Source organism: Macrobrachium nipponense, chromosome 42, assembly GCF_015104395.2.
Source record: "Macrobrachium nipponense isolate FS-2020 chromosome 42, ASM1510439v2, whole genome shotgun sequence".
In the NCBI taxonomy this organism is placed as follows: Eukaryota; Metazoa; Arthropoda; class Malacostraca; order Decapoda; family Palaemonidae; genus Macrobrachium; species Macrobrachium nipponense.
Genome location: NC_061103.1, coordinates 36,343,104 through 36,368,867, shown reverse-complemented (window position 1 = coordinate 36,368,867; position 25,764 = coordinate 36,343,104). Strand labels below are relative to the sequence as shown.

The 25,764-nt window shown below is 35.1% G+C and overlaps 1 protein-coding gene across 1 annotated transcript; it reads left to right on the top strand.

Annotated features, from left to right (window-relative positions):
• The first annotated feature begins 7,465 nt into the window (after positions 1 to 7,465).
• LOC135213335 (protein transport protein Sec23A-like) lies at positions 7,466 to 25,751 on the top strand. The gene is made up of 18 exons (XM_064247312.1): positions 7,466 to 7,574; positions 10,808 to 10,850; positions 11,867 to 12,167; positions 12,389 to 12,568; positions 13,226 to 13,366; positions 14,137 to 14,292; positions 14,594 to 14,713; positions 15,027 to 15,221; positions 15,459 to 15,584; positions 16,027 to 16,175; positions 16,999 to 17,265; positions 21,069 to 21,225; positions 21,559 to 21,710; positions 21,862 to 22,033; positions 22,499 to 22,654; positions 23,005 to 23,067; positions 23,916 to 23,942; positions 25,438 to 25,751. Exons 2-18 carry the CDS (start codon positions 10,834 to 10,836, stop codon positions 25,525 to 25,527), a joined length of 2,469 nt encoding a protein of 822 aa, XP_064103382.1. The 5' UTR covers positions 7,466 to 7,574; positions 10,808 to 10,833; the 3' UTR covers positions 25,528 to 25,751.
• The last annotated feature ends 13 nt before the right edge of the window (positions 25,752 to 25,764 follow it).

Sequence of the window (25,764 nt, the reverse complement as noted above, 5' to 3'; positions counted from 1 at the left end):
TGCATATGGAGAAGTCTTTGCTTAGACACTTTGAATTTGGAGTTTTGTTATAATGAGTTATGGCACATTGGTGATTTTTTCTAGAATTTCCTAGACAATTTTATTTGCTGAGTTTTTGCCCTTTTTCAGCAATTATGCTAAACAGAGAGTTTATAGTTTTTACTATAACATTGAGTTATTCTCTGGAGAATTAGAGATATATTATTTTGGAGATATAATTGGAGGTATATTATTTTGGAGTTATAATTTGAGATATAATATATTGGAGATGTATTTTTGGCCATTTGATATTTGCCAATGGTGGTGAGAGCTATGTTTGGTTCAATTATTTTGCAGCCATCTTTGTTGCAAATGGAGACACATTTTTGGAGATATATGGGGCAATATTTGTGAGTGGGTCAGCTGGATGTTTTGAGTGCACATTTTTTTTTGCAGATGGGATTTCATTTTTGATATTCCCGCTTGGAGATATTTTTTGGAGTCTTGTTTTATTCCACATGGAAGTTATTGGCGAAATAGAGGTAAATATTTTTTATTTTGCTGAAATAGAGGTGACTATTTTTTATTCCTGGAGTGGTGGTTTTTTCTATTAACACGTGGCTATCGGAGAAATAAGAGTGAATATGGTGGTTGTGGTTACTAATTACATGGAGGAAATATTTTTTTTCACTGGAGTGGTGTTATTATTAATATGGTGTCTCATATTAATATATGGAGGTGGAATTAATCTTTGGCGGGTGACCCTTTTTTGTGGTTATGGAGTTTTTTTTTTTTTTTTTTTTTTTTTTTTTTTTTTTTTCGTGACTATTTGGAGGCGAGTGGCATTACTGCATTGTAGTTCTATGGAGATGTGCATTTTTTATGTGCACAAGTGTGTCATTTTTGGAGGCATATAATTGCTGAATTACGAGTTTATCGTAGTTTTTTTATCACGAATAGGCGATAATTTTTACATAATTGGGCAGTGTCACGTGAGAGAATACGTCTTTAAGACAAATTTTTGAACACATTAGTCATATCCTGGAGTTCATTTTGTGAAATGAGCTTACTTCGTGTCAATATGGACCTTTTTCTATAGAATCACGAGGTTCCAAACTTGTGTGTCTGACTAGACACTTTTTATGCTGCAGTCGAGCATACGTGTCCGCAGGTGGATTTTTCTGCTGACAACCGCTGTGATGAGTCCGCTGAGTGCTGTTCCTTTTCCTCTGGTGGTGATTGCTCAGAGTTTTTGCAATATCTGGAAATGTTGACAATAGCATTTCACGAAAGCGCATGTGTGAGAGTCTGCTTTCTGTCCGTGTCGGTCGATAAAGTTGCGATGTCAGAAAATTCCGTAACTATACATGGGGCATTTCTTGGGAAAAAATGCGGGGATTATGCATATTATGCATATACTATGTGTTTTGTGATTTGGGAAATTTACTTGTGATTATCTTTTTTTTTTTTTTTCCTTTTCCTACGAGAGATGTAATTGGGATTTAGCTTTAAATAGCATTTCTTTTTGGACGGGAGATGTAATTTATCGGGAGATGTGATTTATCGGGGGTTGTTATTTACGTAAAGGGGAGTTTGACATTAAGTCTCATTGTAATTAATTATATGAGCAGTAAAGGGGTTTTGCTGTTAAAAGTTGGAGATTTTTACTGATTTTGTGAGTTGCTGTAATATCAGAGCTTGAGAGAACATTTTTTTTTTCCTTGGATTCATTGTCTTTTTTTTTTTTTTTTTTTTTTTTTTTTTCCTTTTTTTTACTTTATGAGAACATTCGAGTTTGAACTGTGAGTGCAAGAAAGTTCCGTGGAAGTTGCTGTGAGTTTTTGGATTGTGTGTGCTGATGTGTGAGTTTGGAGAATTGAGTTGGAGAACTTGATTTTTTTTTTCCTTTGAGAGTTATGATAATGACTTATGATTTGGTAGTCATATTAAGTGGAGTTAATTGGGAGACGTTCAGTTAGTATTTCTGACTTTTTGAGATCATTGTTTGACAGAAGTAGTATGTCTGGGGTTAATTTTCTTGGATTGACCGATGACTTGACTGACATACTAACACACCATAAAAGTCGTTCCCCGACACTAGCAAGACGTCCACCAGCCGTGCAGAGAGGTTGCTGTCGTTTGTCCATGGTGATTACGAGAGTTCTACAGAGTTCAACAGCGCTTTTGGGGATCTGCAGAAGCCGTTAGAAGCCTTCTACAATTAGGGAGGCCGTTCGCCTTCCTACAGCATGTTTCAGTCTGTTCTGGAAGTTGCAGACAAAGAAGGATATTCAAGAATCCAAGATGAGAGAAAATTCTTGTGTTATTTGGAGATAAAGTGTGATAGACTTTACTTTGTGCTGCCAGAGACGTGCAGTTATTACTTAAATTTTATTTTAAGCCAGCCAATGTTTTTTATGTTATGTAAACTGTTTTGTTCGACCATTTGCTAGGCGGGAGCTAGCAAGTGTGCGTGGCCGAGCTATGTAAGTCCTAGGGTTATAATTAATGATATATTGCCAATATGTTCATTGTGACCTTTTTGGAATGTGGAGAACAGAGCTGAAGCAACGACCTGAGAAAAGCTGATAAATGATTTCTGTGGTGGCGTGATTCGAAACTGCATAGTTAGGCGAGTCAATGTTCGTCAGTTCATGGGTCTTTGTTCAAAGTTCCTTTGGGAAACTGGCTGTGACCAGTAATATGAGGTGTTGTCGAAGTGTGCATTCGTATGTGCGTGTGCACCTCTTCTATTCTTAATGTATCAATAGCCAAGTCTATGGGGAGACTTGCATAGAGATCCGAGGGAGGAAGGCACAGCTATGATGGCGGTGCCTAAGTGTTTATTTATTAGTGAGTGAGATATTCCGGCTGCATGGGTGAGTTGAATTACTTTAGCCAAGTTGAATTACTTTAGCCAAGTTGAATTATTTTAGCCAAAGGGATGGCTTGTTTGATATCTTGTAAGATGTTCCATTTTATTAACTTTGTCTTTAAACTTATGTGTACTTACAAGTGTGTTTCTTGTGTCTTTGAAACAGACGGTTCTGGCGAGGAACTATGTGTTCTGGCAAAGGGGGACCTAGAGTCTTAAGGGGACAGGGAGCCCCAGATGGGAGAATAGACAATTGGTGTGACAAATTACAGTTTTAGACATTTTAATGTTGGGAGTTTAACTGAGTTAAGTTAGTCATTAAGACTTGGATCATTATCTTTCTGTTGTTAAATAAATGTATTTTTGTAATGCAACTCTCTCATTTGATTACCTGTTAGAATGGAGAGAAAGAGGTGGAGAGAGAGAGAGAGAGAGAGAGAGAGGGATCGCTTAGAGAGAGAGAGAGAAAGAAAAGTCGCAAGCCGTTGGTCGCTTGGAGGAGAGAGAGAGAGAGAGAGAGAGAGAGAGAGAGAGAGAGAGAGAGAGATTGTGTGTCGGTTTCCCTGACGCTCGAGTTACACGTTTACCAAATAAATAACGAGATTAATATCCCGTTAACATATATATATATATATATATATATATATATATTTATATATGTGTGTGTGTGTGTCTGTGTAACGTTTACAAGGCAGTATCAGCGCTTATGCAAATTATCTTTAGCATAAGACGGGAGTTTAAAGGATAAGCCAAGGGGATTGTTGAACCAAATACCGTTCATGGAAGCCAGGTATGAATACTGAGGGTTGATGAGACTCTGAGCATGAAACCTCCACAATATTTGCAGTTTCATAGGCCTACATAGCTCATTTGTGGCACGTTAGACATAATTGTGCCATTGAAAACACTTGCTTTCTAAGACATTTTCACTCTCTAAGTCCTCTTCTCATCCTTCCTCCTAACACTTGATTTATCTATTTTTCTCCCATCACTTCTTCATATCTCAACATTTCTCTCCGTCACTGGTTCAAAAGCCCCTTCCTGTGGTTTCTATAAACACTTCATATTGCTTCCATATCATTTGCTTTTGCTTTTCTGCCTTCCCTGTTTTATATATTCTGTGATTCACGTCGCTGTTCTTACTATAAATTTTACAATAACTCCAAAATAATTGTACGTGATTCTTGTCAAAATTATTATTATTATTTTTTTTTTTTACTATTTTCTTTTTGTTAATTGTACAGTTTGGCTGTTCCTTTGGCTTGTGTGTGCAGAGAGAGAGAGAGAGAGAGAGAGAGAGAGAGAGAGAGAGAGAGAGAGAGATCAAAATCAAAATAACAATTCATTATAGTCATGTTTCCGTAGGGTTGAATTCACCTATGTAAAACGAGAATGGACGCCTGAGATATATAAATCTGAATATAATTAAGTAAAGCATATAATGCTACCATGATATAACTTATAATTCAGTTAACCTGGGTTAATGATTTTAATGTAAGTCTAGGATTTTCTTTTGACCCGGTCATAAAACATATGTTCCAGAAGGAACATATACAGAAGGAGTTGAAAGATAGAATAAAGAGGATTACCAATAAATAGATTTCGATTTTAATCTGTTGGCCGTTCTGTGACCTCCCTACCTTTTTGTATTCTCTTGTGACCTATACCCACCATTTATATAGGCCCTTGCTTCTGTGTATCTTCAGTTGCTCTGACCATGTCTTGGCAATAAGACGAAAGCACTTAGCATCTCCAGTGTTTCAATTTTCCTTCGTGGCTGTAACTTTGTTCGTACAATCATCACCTTTTTTATTTCTTCGTGATTTAAAATCAATCAAACACACACACACACACACACATACACACACACACACACACACACACATATATATATATATATATATATATATATATATATATATATATATATATATATATAGGCTATGAAGGTATATCACATACATCCATTCAGGAAATCACAGACAACCACATCAGAAAAAACATTTATTTGAGACGTTTCGCACATACATTGTGCATCTTCAGTCTGTTGAGATAAAAACACATACATATTAAAATTAAATAAGAGCAGGAATCTTAATATAGTAAAAAAATAAAAGACTAAAATTAACTTAAATTGACAGAAAGGACTAAAAATTGACAAGTAAAACGAAAAAGTAGAAAGTACAAATAAAAAACAAATACCAAGGCGCAACCAACCGTTAGTTGAGAAGGAAGGAGGTAGAATGACTAGATTTGGGCAAGAAGTTAAAACGTTGACTATGCCAGATAAAGTGGAGAAGATGAAACTCTACTATTCAATGAGGGAACAAGACGTTTGATATATAATGACTCTAGAGTGGTTAGGCAATCAGAGTCTTTAACTGAGCCTAAAATAGAGAAGTGTTGTTTCTCAACCTCTATCTTGCAATTGATTGCGTGATTTTTTATGTTTGAGTGTTCGGGCCTACTTAATTTTTGACCCGTCCTAAACCTAAAGCCCATGTGACTGCAGTATCTCATCTGCAGCAGCCTCCTACTTGGTCCAACATAAATTTCGGGACATCCCGGGCACGTAAATTTGGATCAACTAGGAGGCTGCTGCAGATGAGATACTGCAGTCACATGGGCTTTAGGTTTAGGACGGGTCAAAAATTAAGTAGGCTTGATCACTCAAACATAAAAAATCACGCAATCAATTGCAAGATAGAGGTTGAGAAACAACACTTCTCTATTTTAGGCTCAGTTAAAGACTCTGATTGCCTAACCACTCTAGTCATTATATATCAAACGTCTTGTTCCCTCATTGAATAGTGGAGTTCCATCTTCACTTTATCTGGCATAATCAACATTTTAACTTCTTGCCCAAGTCTAATCATTCTACCTCCGTCCTTCTCAACTAACGGTTGGTTGCACCTTGGCATTTGTTTTTTATTTGTACTTTTTACTTTTTCGTTTTACTTGTCAATTTTTAGTCCTTTCTGTCAATTTGAAGTTAATTTTATTCTTGTATATTTTTTCACTATATTAAGAATCCTGCTCTTATTTAATTTTAATATGTATGTGTTTTTATCTCAACAGACTGAAGATTCACAATGTATGTGCGAAACGTCTCAAAGAAATGTTTCTTCTGATGTGGTTGTCTACGATTTCCTGAATGGATGTATGTGATATACCAGCATGGCCTATATATATTAATATATATATATATATATTATATATAAATATATATATGTAGATATATGTATGTAATATAGATATATTTATGTATATATATTATTTATGTATATATATGGTATGTATATATATATTAGATATATATAGTTAGTATATAATGTATGTTATACTATATAGATATATATATATTTATATATATGTATATATATATAAATACATATATATTATATATATAATATATATATAGATATATATATATATAGTTATATATAGATTATATAGTATATATATACGAATATATATATATATATATATATATATATATATATATATATATATATATGTGTGTGTATATATATATATATATATGAATATGTATATGTATATATATATATAATATATATATATATATATATATATATATATATTATATATATACACATACATACATAATATATATATTATATATATATATATATATATATATATATATATATATATATATATATTCGATTTAAAATCACGAAGAAATAAAAAAGGTGATGATTGTACCAACAAAGTTACAGTCACGAAGGAAAATTGAAACACTGGAGATGCTAAGTGCTTTCGTCTTATTGCCAAGACATGGTCAGAGCAACTAAAGATACACAGAAGCAAGGCCCTATATAAATGGTGGGTAGAAGTCACAAGGGAATACAAAAAGGTCGGGATGTCACAGAACGGTCAACAGATTAAAATCGAAATATATATATATATATATATATATATATATATATATATATATGTATATATAACTTGTTACAATAAGTTTAGAAAAAAAGAAAAAACATAATTATGTCATGGTCACTCAAACTAGTTTTACAGTAGGTCAGTCAAGCTTTTACCTACGGCCATTTAAGAAACAATCTTGTTTATCGTAATAAAACAGTTTTCCGTTAAATTAACACATAAACTGTATTAATTTTGACTCGTCTTATGTTGATTTACAATAATTTCTTTGTAAACAACTTTCAGTGCTGTTTATCATCAAAATAAACACGTAAAGTTTTTTTATTTATATTTTTTATTTCATTTTCCAGTCTTGCATCGTCTGCAGTGTTCCAACACTCCGTCGAAACTGACAGTTCTTTGGGAATTGTTTATTATTTTATGAATATCATGATTATTTAACTAATTAAAAATTAATAATAAATTACTTAGATTCTAATTAAGATACCTTAGCGTTTATTAACGAAATTAAAAGGAAATACAATAAGTAATTTCCGCCAGTGCTCGAGCAACGGTCTACAATTTTAGGAATTTTGTTATCTTAAGATGCATCTGAAAATTACTTGTAAATTACTTAGAATTTTATTAAACTAATTAACTTATTCATAACGGAGATATAAGGCATTGTTATAAGTAATTAACGCTTTTAAGAGACTTTAGATGAGTCGTCGAAGCCTTCAACGTTGTCAGTGTAGACGTGGAAGTCGTGTAAATAAGGTCTGTGTCATTTCGTCTGGGGACATTTTTCACTTCAACGCCTGATAAAGCGAGCCGGAAGGTGAGTTGCTCGAATAAATCATCATATGATTAACTTAAAACATAACTGCAAAGGTCTATAAGTAACTTAGACCATTGGGAGGTTATTTAAAGAGGGTGGGACGTTTCTATAACCCACTTACGGCTGATAGGCTTATTTTGTATACTAGGTAGCTATACTACCCTATATATTTTATTACCTAATTTATATATAATACGTAAACTCTATTTATTTATCATTTTTATGTTATTTGTCCCCAAAATTTATTATTTTAGGCCTAAATGTAATACATTTAGGTCTTCGACCTTGATGTTTTCATAAAGACACGTCAGCCGTCGTGGGTAATACCTAGCTAGGTACTCCATAGGACGACTACCCCATAGGTAGGCCTGCTACCTATATGATTATCTAGTAGCCTGTAGGCCTATATAATAGCTATATAGGATTATTAGGCCTTACTTAAGTTCTATTTGGTTTAGTTGCCTTAATTTGTATAAGAATTCTAAATTGATGGTATGGGGGTTAGGCTCGAGTGAACCAGTTGGACTAGCCTATAGTAGGGTAGGCCTACGATATATAGAAGCAGAGGTCTACAGGATATATAGGCTTATTTGGCCGTATTTCAGCTTTATTTGGCTGCTTGGTTAATCTTTATCTGTACAAAGCCATTTATTCTATAATATTTAGGGTATAGAGTTAGACTTCTAATAGTCCAGGCCTATAGCCCAGTACTATTTAGGTTTAATCATGCATTAATTTTTATTTTATCTGGCATACCTAAGGCCTAAGCAGGCTGCTTTATTGGTTATTTAGGGCCATAGGAAAAAATCTGTTAGATCTAGGTAATAACTCCGTGTCAGGTACTTCTTTGGAAATTACAGTTTCCTATAGTATATATTTGGGTTGTTTCTTAAGAATTTACTGTTATATTTTGGGGAGGTCTACTGTAATTAACTCCCAGGGGGTAGTAACAAACACGGTGAAATACATTTGACGCCCCAATCCCAAGTGGCTGTCGTGCTCGCAGGAACGTTCTTTACAGTTGTGTGGAGTTATTCCCTAGAATAACCAAAAATCTTTATTTTAAAGTAATTGCCTAGCTACAGTCAACCAATTGGAATCTCCAGCTGGCCAGGTGGTTTGTCATTAGGTTAGGTTAGACTAAGGTAGGGCTTATCCCTGTAGGCCTGGTGGGACATTCACATCATTAGGTTAGGTTATGCTAGAAAGTACCCCTGTAGTCTTCAATCTTGCTACGAAACCTTTCAGTTAAGGTTAGGTTAAAGAGGTTCGTTCCTTTGCCTGGCCTAACCCACTGCCGTTAGATTCCTTAGGGCTAGGCACTTGACATGCAGCACCCTGTATCGTAGACTAGGCAGGATTGTATCCCTTTAGGCCTAAATGAATCATAGACTCCTATCAATTAAGTTAAAGGGTCCGGTCTCCTGACCAGGCAGGGCCGTGTCATTAGGCTAAGCAAGTATGGTTATGTCAGTTTAAGATACATCCCCAGATGTAGCCTGTTTGACTTGCGGCACAAGAGGTCTGGTTAAGTTGGAAGGGTTTGTACCCCCACCCCTAGGCTAGTATGACCTGGTAACCACTCTAGGCTAGGGTACAATGGGTCCTCCACTATACTCTGTTTTTTTCCATCTGTCCATCTGGTTGTGGTGGTCGCGCATGGTAACACTGCCTCCTGGGCTTTAAATAGTTACGCTATGTGTAAGTTTTAGGTAAATAAAAGGATGTTTTGGTGTACATTAGCAACTGAAAAGTGTTTTGATAATTTACTGTATGCAAATTACACTGTTAATATTCGAAGTATGATATTATTTAAAGCTTGGGACGCAGTGTTACCATACGCAAACACCACAGGCGGATGGAGAGAAGGAAAAAAAACAGTATAGTTTCCTTATCCTGTTCAGGCTATAAGCCTGAGTTTCTTTGCCCTTGTCCACCATAATAAGACAAAGGATTATGTTTATGGTGAATTGGTGTAATCCTGCAGGATAGCTTAATGCAGATTGCAAAGGACATACATAATGCAATACAGCTTTTGAGATAATTTGAGAATTTTACTGAGATAATTTAAGAATTTTATGTTTTTTGTTTTAGCAAGAAATTTACTGTTTTATGTTGTTTGCATTTGTCCCCAAGGGTCTGGTGCTAGTCATGGCATTCTGCAGAGCTTTTCAGTAGAATTAACAGTTTTGGAGTATATTTTCAAACAATAATGCCCTATATATATCTATATGTACTTTGTGTGATTACTGTAAGTAGTCAACCAAAAAATATCACATTTATTTCGTAAGTTGAATAACATCATAGATAAGATTCAAGTGTCATTATCATTATTATGACATCCACGCAGTGAAAGTCTGATAGATAAGTAAAGGGGACTGTTGGCCTACTAAAGATTAAAAGCTTTGGTAAAAAAAAACAAAGGTTTTAGAAAATTTAGGGTTATTCAAAGTTCAGATGGGTATGGGGAATTCTGGAAGCTTTAAAATTATATTTAATGTTAGATTTATATTGAAAGAATTCTTTAGTTCATGAATGATCTTCAGGGTTCAAATTGATATGTCAAATTTGGGAAGCCTTAAAATTACATTAAATAATTGGAAAAGTGAGTTAAATTAAAAGAACTGTTACAGCATTTGAGTCTGTTAAAAGAACTATTTCAACTTTTAAGTTTGTGAATGATCTTGATAGGTGGTAGTCTTTTAAAGCTTTTTGGCCCAGGTGCAGTTGAAAGTTAGTACTGAAGAACATATGTTGAATCGGATAGATGTTAGTTCGGATACAATTTTTAGCCGTACAAAAGCAGGTTATTACATTTTCCATTAATTTCTATTGTTTGCAACGATTATTTTCTTACAAATGCTTGGTAAATTCAGGAATTTCCACATCCTGATATTTAGCATAGATATAATGGGTACTTCACTGTAAGATTCAGCTGTTACAGCAGTCCTTCATTTATTGCGTTAACTACAAATCATCTCTTAAGATCTTTTGTATAGATTTTACCATTTGAGGTTTTGTACTTGACTTCGTATATTAAATATCTGTACTACTATACTACTGCAGTACTGTAAATTGACTGCTATATTGCATAAGGGGTTATTTATGGGAACTCCCAAATTACTCAAATATGGCATATATTTGGCCATATATACAGTAATTTCTTTTTAGCATGAAGTTTTTGACAGCATTTTTGGTGAACTATTAGTCATTAGCCTTTTATTCTTTGTCAGGTTACATTATCAACTGTAAACACTTGATGTCATCAGCTGCAATGTGAGTAGTGTGTTCTTTTAATAGAGAAAATACAGGTTTTGTTTGTGCTTTGCAGCCTATGTGCTTTGCAGCCTATATGCTTTACTAATTTCATATATTGGGTGGTAGTCAGTTGTTCTTGAAGGATTTAAGCTTCCAAAAATTGTGGTTGTAGTAGAATTCTTGAAATGAAGGTTATGAATTTGAGCAGGTGGGAGTAATAGTGGATTTGATTTGCGTAGTTTCAATAAAAGGCAGTTCAGAGTTTAATACTGATGATGGTTTCAGACTTAAAATCATATTAACTAAGATGAGATTTCAAAGGCATAAGGTATATTTAATAGAACTGTAAGACCAATTGAGATGAAGTCTATAAGAAAAATAGAACTATAAAAAATGTTAAATTGCTTAAGTTTTAAGATAACTTTGATAATTTTAATTGAATCTGTATATTTGAGAAAGTTTACCCCATAAGGGGGTAGTGCTGTCAGTGTACCTCACATGGTGCACTATAGGCATTACTTAAGGGTCTTTGCAGCATCCTTTTGGCCCCTAGCTGTAACTCTTTATTCCTTTTACTGTACCTCCGTTCATATTCTCTTTCTTCCATCTGACTTTTTATCCTCTGTTATACCTTTCAAACCTCCTTATTGTCAATTTAGCTTACGCTGAATTACCTCACATGTCCCAGTGCTTGGCCTTTGGCCTAAATTAGACAAATTTTCTGTGAAGCTTTTTGCTTATTCAGTTTTAGAATTAAACTTTTTTTGATACACTTCCGCAATTTAATATTTATTTAGTTTTTATGACTTGACCAGTGAGACACACCATCATATTTTAACATTTTTTTTAATATTTAAAATTTTATTTATATGTGCAGTTCTATAACTTGTATTTCATTGTTTATTTTATTTTTTAAAGACTGTCAGGGAGACTGACCATCATTTTAGCATTTTATCATTTTATAGTAGACACTACCATTGTGCCTTAAGTGTTGCCTTCTGAGCAGCAACGTAACATTTCCCATCTTGTTTCAGGATGTACGGATACCAGCAGCAGGCTGCTGCGGCTGCTGTGCAAGGCCAGCAGTATCAGCAGATGCCCCAAGAACAGTATCAACAGCAGGGTTACCAACCACAGCAGGGCTTTCAGCCACAGCAGCAGCAGCAGCAGGGTTTCCAGCCCCAACAAGGCCAGTATGGACAACAGCAGTATCCGCAGGAGCAGTATCAACAGCAGCAAGCACCACAACAGCAGCCACAGCAGCAGCAAACTCAGCAGTCCCAGCAGTCCCAGCAGAGTTATCAGGAGTTCATAGAACAGCAGGAGTCAAGAGAGGTAACAAGCGAGGTTCTTGATGCTTTATGAACGAGAGGTACTTGATATTTATGAGGTATACTATTTTTTGTAGAATATTCACAGTATCACCTGTATAGGAGCTCATTTTGAATTTTGTATATTTTGCTCATTTTTCTTTAGAAGTTCCTACTGACCCTTTTGATAATGACAGAAATTTTAGAGTTTTTATCTTAACTGGCACTCAAATTTATTCCATCCAGGGCGTCCGATTTTCCTGGAATGTGTGGCCCTCTAGTCGAATCGAGGCAACGCGCATGGTTGTACCAGTTGCTTCCATGTACACTCCATTGAAGAAAAGGGATGATTTACCACCGATTTGCTACGAACCATTGAGGTGCCAGCAGGCTCAGTGTGGTGCCATCTTAAATCCATTGTGTCAGGTAAGGGCCTATCGCTGTTTTGCCACCGTAAGGAGTTAGTCATTGCAGCATCCGTTCCGCCCCTAGCTGCAACCTCTTTCATTCCTTGCACTCAACCTCCATTCATACTTTATTCCATCTGATTTTCCACTCTCCTAACAGTTGTTTCATATTGCAAGAACATTGTGAGGTTTCCCTTTTGTTACAGCTTTCAGACCTTATTGTCAATTTCCTTTTAAGCATTGAAGGACCTCATAGGTCCCAGCGCCTCAGTAGCATGGTTGGTATGGTGTTTGCGTCCCACCTCAGTGGTCGCTGGTTTGATTCTCAGCCATTCCATTGAGAAGTGAGAGATGTGTATTTCTGGTGATAGAAGTTCACTCTCGACGTGGTTCGGAAGTCACGTAAAGCCGTTGGTACCGTTGCTGAATAACCACTGATTCCATGCAACGTAAAAACACCATACAAACAAACTCATAGGTCCCAGCACTTGCCTTGGCCTTTAGCCTAAATTCTATATTCTGTTCTGTTCTCTATTGTTGTTTTGCTCTATTGTGTTCCTGTACTTTTCTACTGTATTTTTTTTTTTTTTTAAGTAGTTGCTCTTTACAGTGTAGTTCTGAACTTTGATACCGAACACTGTTCTGAAATAATTTGTTTCTTGTTCCGAATGTACAGGTCGACTATCGATCCAAATTGTGGGTGTGTTGTTTCTGCCTACATCGAAATACCTTCCCTAGTTCCTATGCTTCAATAAGTGAGCAGAGCCAGCCTGCAGAACTGTTCCCACAGTATTCAACAATTGAGTATACTATCATGGTAAGAATTTATTTTACTGTAGACATAAGATTTAAGATTGTCTAATATGAAGATTTTATTAATTACCTTCCATGTACTGTACATCTGTGTATAGGTCAACCCAGGGTTTTGGACTGCCAGGGAACAAGTTCTAGTAGTAGTAATATTGAATCTGCTGTATAGGGCTAAAGAGCTTTCATGCAACCAGCCATATTTCCTCTTAAGAATACAAACAGTTCTCACTGTAGGTAAAAATTTTTGTATGGAGATTAGACTACATTAAGAACTCGGATATTTTTTTATAAGAATGAAAATTCCTGTTGAAAAGAGTTGTTCATTTAGTATGACATAGACATTGTAACTTCAGTAAGTATGTACTGGTACATGTACATGTATTATATTCTACAAACAATTCTTGAGAACAGAAAATATCAAAAGATACTAGTTGTGGTGATGGTTAATGGTGGTGGTAGAAATTTCACCTGTACTAGAGAATATTGTTTAAACTGAAATGTTGCACAAATATGGTGGAGTATTGTAAGTAATCTTTGTTGTATTATGTAATGTAGCGCATGAGTTTTCATTGAATTTTTAGTGTTCAAGCCCATGTTTTCCTGTATTTTAGTCAGTACTAGCATATTGGTTGTAGTTGATATTAGTGTTGTATGTATATGCTATTTAATCCATATTTTCTTCACTATCGAGTATGTATAATTTAATCCATAATTCTCTTCACTATCAATTATAGCATACACTACTGTAAAGTGATGTTTCTCTGTTTTATTCCTCAGAGACAACAGATGATGCCTCCCATCTTCTTGTTCGTTGTAGACACCTGCATAGATGAGGAGGAACTTGCGGCACTCAAAGAATCGATCACCATGTCGCTCTCTTTGATGCCGGCCAATGCTCTTGTTGGGCTCATCACCTTTGGTCGTCATATTCACGTAAGTTTTTGACTCTTGGAGTTGAAATTTATGAAACTAATTACCAGTTTTGAGACGGATTCATTGTCCGTTTAAAGTGCTCTTTGTCACAAGCATACTTAAGATGGTCAATTTTTAATCTGATTATGGTAAATTACTTAGCATTTTATCAATTGTTTTTGAGCCTGTACTACATTTGTCTGATTACTACTACTAAAGACCCAATACTGCTCAGTAATCTTCATAAAAACCTTAGTCCGTTTATATACAGGTGGTGAAGTATCTTGAAAACTCTTACAAACTTTATATTTGTCATTGACAGGTGCATGTATTAGCTACTGAAGTCATGAGGAGGCAGTATGTCTTCCCTGGACACAAGGACCAAACTGCTAAGTCAGTGCAGGAGTATTTAGGAGTTGGACTAAAGACTGTACAAACTGTGGTAAGTTGTCTAAATGTTTGTGAAAGTTTTGTACAAAAGTACCTAGAACCATACAGTTCCATTTCAGAGTAATATAATTTTGTTATTTTAAATTGAAAGAAAATCTCCCCAACCATCAGTGCACCTTGCACAATGCACTATGCATTACTGAAGGTTCTTTGCAGCATCCCTTCAGCTCCTAGTTGCAACCCCTTTCATGTAATCTAGTACTCTCAATTTTCCTTTCAGCACTGATTGACCTCATAGGTCTCAGCACTTTGCCTTCATCCTAAATTCTATATTCCGTCCTCCTAAAGACACTTTCCCTTTTCAGATGCCTGGCCAGGGTGCACCAGGAAATCAGACAAATCAGATGAACAACCGTTTCCTTCAGCCTGTTCAGGAATGTGAAATAATGTTGCAGGATATTTTGACAGACTTGCGCAGAGATCCCTGGCCCGTTTCTACTGGGAAAAGGCCCCTTCGAGCCTCTGGGGCTGCTCTTTCAATTGCAATTGGTCTTCTTGAGGTAAATATTCAGAGTTGTGGGAACTTGTAAGGCTGATTTTATGGATACTTATAATTTATCTTCATGTGAGAAGTAAATATGACTACCTATGTACGTATTCTGCAAAAGAATCGTTTTTTGAAAATCGGGAGTTTTGAAATTTAGGTAAAAAATTTGAAAATGTGAAGTCTTATACGTAGTTTCTCGTATATTCAGTGCATGATTTCATGTATAAAATGTTGAATCTATGATTCACAGGCTTGCTATCCAAATACTGGAGCACGCATCATGACTTTCCTGGGTGGCGCCTGTTCTTACGGTCCTGGTATGGTGGTTGACGACGACTTACGTAAACCTATTCGATCACATCACGATATTGACAAGGTAATTTCCTGGTCTGATATTGTGACCCCCTTAGGAGGTTAATGTCATCAGTGTGCCTCACAGGGTAGATAGTAGGCATTATTTAAGTGTCTTTGCAGCGTCCCTTGGCTCCCAGCTGCAATATCTCATCACTTTTACTGTACTGCCATTCATATTATCTTCCTACCATCTGACTTTCCACCCCTTCTAACGATTTTTTCGAAATGCAACTGCAAGATTTTCCTCTTGTCACATCTTTCAAACCTTCTTACTGTAGATTTCGCAGTCATCGCTGAATGGCCTCATAGGTCCTAGCAGTTAGCCTTTGGCCTAATCTCTATATTCTGATCTGTTATTTATATCATTGTGAGGGGATTAGGAGTGAAGATTGATATATGAAGGGCTATGGATGGCTGTTGAATTTTATGATTTTATGGTAAAAGTTTTCTTTTAATTCTTTCAGGATAACTGCAAATACATGAAGAAAGCCATCAAATTCTACGAGGGCCTTGGGCAGCGAGTTTCTAATAACGGTCACATTGTAGATCTTTACGCCTGTGCTCTTGATCAAGTTGGTCTCCATGAAATGAAGTATTGTAGCAATTATACTGGGTATGTAGATGTCTTTTGATTCTGTTTTACGTCCTGTATTAGGCGTTTTTATTTTGTTCTTTGCTTTCCTCATTTTCTAACTTTGTTTATAAATTGCACGCCACTTAAGTCTGTTATCATCCTACCTAGGACAGTGTCCCTTAAGTCTAAGCATAAAGAAGAACTGGTCATCATTTTCAGAAGGTTTCTTTCTTTTCCTAGTAGATTTCAGGTCCTGTGATATTCAGTGACTAACAAGTCTAAAGTACTTGGCAACTGGAATTTTACCACCCAGTCTTAACTACTGTCAGTAGGATGTTAATTTACAACCTGACTCCCACTACGTGTGTCGTAGGTTTTAAATTCTGTCGGTGTCGGAAATTATCAGCTATATATATATCTGCCAGGTAAGTATGAACAAACTTAATTGTATCATTACAATATCATTTTTATATTTACATAATGCAATGTATTTGTGGGCTATTACTCTCATAGCTAATAAAGTTTAGACAGACCATTGTATAGTAATTTCATTCGGATGTCCTTGTTTTTTGTTTTGTTTTTTTAATTCCTCTTGTAGGGGGCATACTGCCAATCATTTTCAGAGCACTCTGCAGATGGTTAGCTGTTAGTAAAAGATGTTTGCAGTATTCTTCAGCCCCAGTTATATTTCTTATTGTAGTGCACCTCTGTTTTCATACATAATTTTTAACCAGACTTGTGTAAAGTCACTGTTGCTCATTTCCAGTTCTCATGTGAGTAAATCCTTTACGTGAGTTGTATGAGAATATCTGTGCAATTAAGCCTTAATTTTTTTAAAGTACACTTACCTATAAATTTAATTTTTCCATCCAGTTGCTGGGGCACTTGGACCGTGCGTTTCTGCCCGCGAGAAGGGTCCGAATGTAGCGGAGATGGAAATAGGCATTGGCAATACAACCAAATGGAAGCTGTGTGGTCTAACTCCGGGTACCACGGTAGCTTTATTCTTTGAAATTGCTAGTCAGCAAGGAGGTGAAATTCAGGGAGGAAGGGGTCACGTTCAGTTTATCACCAGGTACCAACATCCGTCTGGTCAGCTGCGTTGCAGAGTTACTACAGTTGCCAGAAAGTAAGTCCTTGTGTTTTGCGAGATTAGAATTCTATGTTGTGCATTTAATCTCGGAAAGTTTTATTCATTATTAGTGAAGTGATGGTAGTTTTTATAGTGTTTTTGCTATACAGAGGTTATGAAATATTTCTTATAGCACAACTCAAGCTTTTAGTACTCTGAAGTTTAACTTTTTGATGGCAGCATATTTTCTTTAGAATTATCTTGGCCTTTCTCTTACACAGTTATCTGTTGGCATTACTTAGGGTCTTTACAGTGTCCCTGCAGACCCTAGCGGCAACCTCTTTTATTTTGTGTACTGTACCCTCGTTCATATTCTCTCTTTTCTGCAGTATGACTTTTCACCCTCTCTAACAATTGTTTCACAGTGTAACTGCTTTGAGGTTTTCCTTATGTTACACCATTCAAATCTTCTTGCTGTTAGTTTCCATTTCAGAGATAGTTTCCATTTCAGTGCTGAATGATCTCATAGGTCCCAGCCAGGGCCAGAGTAAGACCCTTAGAGGCCCTAAGCACTTAAAAGATTTTGATCCCCCCTAAACCATAAAATAAAATTGTATTTATAAAAATTAAGCAAAACTTGCAGAATGATTGAAAATATTTTAGTATATACATCCACTTTATATTTTTAAAATGTTCACCTACTTTTTTGTAATTGCAATGTATTTGATCAGATCCTCAAAACTAGTCTCATTAGCACATCTTCAGTACTTACAGATAAGGCATCCAGCCTGCTTGTTGCATAGTTGTTTTGATGGGATTTTTAATATACTTCAGCTGAGAAAGTGAACGTTCATCTGAGCAATTTGTGACAATGGTAGAAATTTACCAAAGCCAATGTCTACATTTGGAAATGCACACTCAGTATTTGGCTTCTACAATAACTTTTGAAGTTCAGCATGACTGAATCGTTTTACATTTTTTGTTGTACTGAATTTATGGAACACAACGCGCACAAATGAAACTGCTGAAGCTCAGCTGAGAAATTACTGTTGAAGTCCTGTGGGTAAGCATCAATTGGCTTTTGACAGCACTGGGAATACCTTTCAATGTTAGTAGATGAAGTGACATTATGTGACACATCACTAAGAAAAGAAAATCTCTATTTCTTTGTATCTCTCTCTTATTCTTTTCCTCTCTGTTTCAAGTTTGTCAACAATTGTGTAAAAGGTGGTTATACAAAATTTATATTGGGTATTTGGATATACTAATTGTGCATCTGTATCACTGAGTAAATTCTTTCTGATACGTTTGTGAGTTGTAGCTGCCTTGTAATCAACTTCTGGTAGCATTTCCTTTGTAGCTGCTGCTTAAGTTTCAAATTCATCTTGTGAAGGTAACAGTTGGTCAGCTATGATACATACAGATCAGCAAATGTTTACAAAGTCACACCTGCATTTTATGGAACTTGGCTTACTCTGAAAATTCTGCAAAATCTCATTCCAAAAATTCACATAAGTATGAATTTAGCTCTTCCATCTTATCTGCAATATTATTTTCTTTTAGCATCTCCCTTTTGTGACTGGTCCTTGGCTATATGTATATTCTAATGCTTCTCAAATTTTAAGAAAGATTTCAATCTTACTGCTGATACCATAGAATGTGCCTGCCATTTGATATCAGAGGGCTTTTAAGACGCTTTCATTTCCAAGGCAGTCCTTAACAATTTTCCACTGGTTGCTTGATCCTGGAAAAAAAAAAAAAGTATAGAGTAACTGCACTGTAGAGAAGAAATGAACTGCCTCTTGACTGCAGTCAACAGCACTTTGGCCTACCAGATTTAGTGAATGATATGGCCAGGGCACATATGTAGCAAACTTACTAGTTTCTAAAATAGTTTGCTGCATCCCTTTATAACACCCGGACAGTTAGCAGCATTGTAGTAAGACTGACCCCTACATTTTGACAAATTTAGCCTACAAGCTTCATGTAAGTACTACAACAACCTCACTTGTATGGCTTTTCATTTCCCGAAAGGAAAGATTAAAAAAAAAAAAAGTTCAGTAGGCTGTCTATTTTTTAATACGACATTTAACTGATGTATATGTGCTATTTGGCATTGTATCAACTGACAGACTAAAATAGCCAGATACAGTGGTACCTCGAGATACGAAATTAATCCGTTCCGAGGCGGCCTTCGTATCATGAGTTTTTCGTATCTTGAACCGCATTTTACATGTAAAATGCCTAATCCGTTCCAAGCCCTACAAAAACACCCCAGTAAATTATATTTCCAGGCCTACAACACATGTTCTAGGGTTACGACGCCGATCCGATGGAAGAAATATTACTCCAAAAAGGCAAAATACTGTAAATACTTGAGTAATATTCAACTGCATGTAATGTTCAACCCCATTTTTACTGCATATATTAGGACTTTAGCATATGTCCCTTAGCAATAAGCCTATCCTATGTTAGCGGTTGCTACTGTAGCCTAGTCTATGATTCTGACATCTAAACCTAAGAAGCTAAAAGCTTAGAATATGCCAATAAAATGTGTAAATAATCGGTATGTACTCATTTCAAATAATTATTAATTAATCATTAACTATAATACACAAACAAAAAAACCTTCCAATCGTTTGTTTACATTCAGCTCTTACGAGTACCGAACGATCGCCAAGCAATCACTTTTCCTAGGACACAGTAAGCCGTAAATTTTCATTAGTATCTCTCTTCAACTAATGAAACTACCAGGTAAACAGTATAATAACCATTCATTTCTATTCTTTATTCTATCTTTACTTAATGGAGATAACGAGTTACTGACAGCTATAATGAAACATATACTTAACGTAATATTAAAACAGAAGAAGAATTCTAAAAAATATGTATTTGTTGGCTTCGATGATAGCAGTCTGATTTATTTTATATTGTATGATATCTAATTCACAATTTTTTTAATTAAATTTATTGCATGTACTCATTTCAAATAATTATTAAGTAACCTTTAACTATAATAAAAAAAAAAAAAAAAAAAAAAAAAAACTTCCAAACTTCTGTTTACATCCAGCACTTACGAGTACCGAACGATTGCCAAACAATCACTTTTCCTAGTACACGGTAAGCCATAAATTTTCATTATCTCTCTTCAACTACTGAAACTACCAAACAGTATAATAACCATTCATTTCTATTCTTTATTCTATCTTTACCTAATGTTTTTTTTTTATCAAGTGTATTGCATGAATAAGTTTTTCAATTTACAGCATTCTTTTTCCAATAGAATACATAAAGCACAAGGGGTAGATGCTGACCAATAGGAGAGCAGGATCTTATGGGGTGACTAGCATCAGGAACCAATGGGAGAGCGGGAGGATGGTGGCCAGTTTACTTAGTTGGCGGGGTGCTAGTTTTAAAATTGTTCTTGGTGGTCTGGGCGAATCTCGGGACTTTACAGCAACAACCTTTCGTAACTTGAGCAATTTTCGTAGGTAGAGCCGTAAAATTTTTCTTATTTGCTTTCGTAAGTTGAGCCTTTCGTATGTCGAGGTACCACTGTACGTATTATTCTCTCACTTCTGCCAAGGAGGAATATTTTTTATTAAATTTCATGATCCTTGGCAGACATTTGCATTCTAAATGCTCTTGTTATTAGTATATATGTGTATAATTTTTACATTTAATGTATGGGCCCACTTTTTGTGGATCCTGGTTCAGCTGCACCATTTGCAGTATTGCACCATATGGCCCCATCACATGGTCATTGACCTAATTTCTATTCTGTTCCCTTACACAGTTAGTATGTATAACAAACATGAAAGAGCACAGAATAACATAAATTTTAATTTGGTTTCTTTCAGCTGGGTCGATCCACAAACTGGTCAGCACGCAGTGTCAGCAGGATTTGATCAAGAAGCAGCAGCCGTGTTGATGGCAAGACTAGCTGTTCATAGATCCGAAACAGATCAGGATGGAACAGATGTACTGCGCTGGGTGGATAGGATGCTTATTAGATTAGTAAGCATCAAAAAGTCTTTGTGAAAGTAAAGAAAGATTTAGGAGCAATGTATTTTGAAAGCTTACTAGCTTAGTGCTAAATTATATAGTACATGACATTTGAAGAGTATCATAATATCAAATGCATGTATTGTTCATTAATATGTATACAAGGTATTTGCCAGAATGCAATATTTGCTCTTGATGAATACAAGGTTTTATTTTTTTATCCAAGAAGTCCATTTAATTATATGAAACGGTCTTGAATTATTATTTAACTTTCTACCTCATATAGTTTAAGGCAAGAACTGACATATGTAATTTTTATACTAAGAGACACATTCAATATTTCAGTGTCAGAAGTTTGGCGAATTCATCCCTAACGACCCCAACAGCTACAGGTTCCATGACACATTCACATTATACCCTCAATTTATGTTCCATCTTAGACGTTCACAGTTTTTGCAAGTGTTCAATAATTCTCCGGACGAAACATCGTTTTATAGGTAAGCACTAAAGCAATATTTTGTGCGATAGCCCTTGAATTTTACGATTTTTTGCTGTTTTGGTTATTCTGTATACTGCACTGTACTTGAAGTACTATAGTATTAAATTAAAGTTTATTCATTCCAATTAAAAATTTATTCATTCCAACAGATGCATGCTGAACAGAGAATCTGTGACAGAATGCTTAACCATGATCCAGCCTGTTCTCTACAGCTACTCATTCAGTGGCATCGAAGCAGTTATGCTTGACACTTCGTCTATACAACCAGATCGAATATTGCTTTTAGATACGTTCTTCTTGGTTCTTATCTTTTTAGGAGAAGTGAGTTAATTTGTTTTCTTTCATTTTTTCAGTGTTATGTTTAGGGGAAGTGGTATGTCGAATTTGGTTATGATTTGGTCATTATAATTAATAGTGATTAAATTAGCAGGTATCCATTAAGAATGACAGTAGTACATACTAGTGTAGAAATACTTTTAATAAGTGTTAGTAAAGAATTAACTTTTAATAAGTGTTAGGGAAGAACTGTATTGTATAAGAAGTAGTGAAGAATTGTTTAATAAGTACTATTTGTGGAGAATTATGTTCATTTGTGAAGAATTACTTTTAATAAGGTATTTGTGAATACAAAAGCCTCTATATATGAGTGCACTATCATGTTCTCGCTAGAACAGACGATGAAAGCTGTTATCAATTATTTTCCATATTCATTTCTTAAAGTATCTTTTAATTAGTAAACTTAAATATGAAAATTTTTACTGTAGGTTTTCAAATCTTAAATTCCAGACAATGGCAGCTTGGAAGAAGGAGGGATACCACGAAAAAGAAGAATATGCTACCTTCAAGGAGTTGTTGCAGGCACCGATTGACGATGCTCAGGACATCTTGGCAACAAGGTACCCCATTCCTAGATACGTGGAAACTGAACAAGGCGGCTCTCAGGTAATAAGAGTGTGCATATTTTTCCATTTTTTAATTGACAAAAAATGTAGTTATCTCAAACTAGGAGCCTCTCCTCACACATTTTTTCCATTTTTTAATTAATGAATTATCGAGAGGATAAGTAATAAGTTGAACCCTATTCATATGGAACAAGCCCACCAAAGGGGTCATTGACTTGCAATTCAAGCTTCCAAAGAATATGATTAGTATTCAAAAGAAGTAATTTGAAATTCAGGAAAAGATAATTTATTAAATCTAGTGTAAAATATTAATTTCTACTCATTTCAAAATGTGTAAAGTCGACTCACTTTCATTATCAAGGTTTTATTTTTTTATTTTATCTTTTTCAGGCTCGATTCTTGTTATCCAAAGTTAATCCTTCACAGACTCACAATAATGCCATGTATGGTGGGGTAAGTACAGTTTCTTTTGTATGGTATTATGCTTGGTTTTGTTAATGTATATTTTTTCCCCTCCATTCCCTAAAATTGTATCTATTAATCAGAAGATTATTTATAAATGTCTGAATTGTCACTATCTGGAGTTCATCATTATTCAGGTACTCTGAACAACGGAATTAAAATAATTTGAATGATCATTTTAAATTTTACATTGCTTCTTTTTCTGGCCTTTTAGGTTAAATGTACTAATTTGCTTTGTTTTTGTGTGACATTAATTCATTTTATATTAATTTTCCTATTCATTTTAGTTTCATTTAATACTTGCATACTGTGGGAATGTCATGGTTTACAAAATTCTTAGCTAAATGATAATTTTTCTGTAGTAGGGCAGTGAGTGGTATGAAACTATTTTTAAGTAATGGCTATGAATTATTTAATGTTTTTATTTGTTTCATAATATAGATCAGAAGTGTATAAAATTTACATTACATATTTTTCAATTTATAGTTATTAAAGTAGTAAAATTACATTATCATGGGTTATGGGAGGGAATTTAGTCTAGTAGAATAGATGCTATTGTACGGGAAATGACTAAATAGCTCTTAGTGCCTTTAAAACGAGAATAATTTTGTATACCTATATAAAGGTAGAAATTTCCAACAACTAAGTGATTGAGAAATTAACTTTAGGGTAAAATGTAAAGAGGAAGTTATGACTTCCAAGGTTGTTAGGGAAGGTAGGGGAAAACCATTTAAACGTCCTTTGTATTACCATATATATTTACTAAGTGGTGTAATTCCCCAAGTATAACTCAAACTCTTCAACCATATCAATTAAATTTTTTTTTTTTATAATTTCAGTCTGTCATCCCAGATCCCAATGCCACGGTATTTAATTAATTTTTTTGTTGTATGGTGATGGTGTATATTTACATTGGTGATGGGTGACACCTGTTTTTTCCAACAGAATTGTGATAAGATGGTGATGGTGAATTGCTGTTTTATTTTCATTACATTACTAGTATATAGATGACACTGCACACACGGTAACTACAGGTTATGAACACTTGTACCGTAGAAGATGGTTCTCTTATGTCTGTATTACTTAATGGTAGTAATTGGAAATAATCAGTTACTCTACAGGAACATACATACAAGCGGGTGATGCAGAAGTGGACATTATTAAGATGCCTGGAGACTATTCTATACTTTCCTAATGAACTAACTTACTTTACAGTAAGCCCATCACTTATGTTGCCCATTTTGTTTGTCGCAGTGTCTTGGACAGTCACAAAGTGCCTTTGACAGAAGTTTTCAGATTCATACAACAGCAGTAGGTGGATGCTGCGCTTGCGTATACAAATCTGTTAGTTACTACTTGTCACCCTTGCTTATGCTCATCTGGACATATGTACCACTTATTTCCCTGGTGTTGAAAGTTTTGAAGGGTTAATCCTAATCACTTTCACTTTGACCATTGCCACATCTTTACATAATTTATAAACTAGTTACTGTCTGGTACAACAATGAGTACATAAGTATTAGCTTTTTGGATGGGTGATTCAAGTAAGATGCATATACACCACAGCAACAATAAGAAATTGAACATGCCAGCTCTTGGGTAGCAAGAAATTTGGCAAAAATTCTTGGGAATAGTTTTTGAACTTTTCCTTTTATCATGTAGTCTCCTCCAGTGTGTGGCATCTTGAATGTGGAGATTGTGACAGACTTTTTTTCATGGTTCTCTTCATACATATGAAGTGGGTTTCAGATTGCTGATTGTTCAAATTTAACTCATCACCTTCCTCATCTCTACAGCTTCAGAAGTCATTACCCTAGGGTCAACTAGCTTTTTGTTATGAAGAAGCCGAGCAATTTGGAGCTCGCTAGAGCCAAGAGGAATGTTTCTTTACTGGGGCATGACTGTATCTTCATGTTGAAAATTATAGTTACTGCCATTATGATGAGTGGTGCAGCTTGGACAGATTTCCCGTTAAGAGGGAGTTGGTTTGTTCAGCCCAAGGACACTTACACAGACCCCATTACTATTTAGGAATGTTCCTTCTCCCTGCTAAACATTAGGACCTCTGAGAATGAGATAGGTTGACAACTAGTGATTAATCTGTATGCATTTGCTTACTGCCCGTTTGGATAATTTCTGGTGAGAACTTTGTAAGAGAAGCAAGATGGGCAATATTAGTTAGGATTTGGTATGGGAAAGTTGCATATTTTGAAATTTAATTGCAAATTTCCGTTAGTAGAGTCATTCTTCCCAATATTGTATTTTTATTAACAATACTAACTATTCACAATATTGTATTTTCTTTAATATTAAAGAACTAGTAGAGAAGTGTTGACTAATAGTGATATTACTCTTTTGCAGGATGGTGGTGCCCCAGTATTGACAGATGATGTGAGCTTGCAAGTCTTCATGGAACATCTTAAGAAATTAGCAGTTACGTCAAATGCATAACCACCCTAAAAAAAATGTATTTAGCTCAAATTTTGTTAATTTAATAGATATTGGTCCTCTTTTAAAGGCCACATTTATAATAATGTTAAGGGAGATCAAAGGAGATATATATATGTTGATTTGAAGCTTTTCCCGTTCAGTGAATTTTTAAGATGGAAGCTTCAATTCATTCTTCATAAATAAATATGGAATTTGATATTATTTTAGTACATATTTGAATGTGAGGAACCTTTTTCT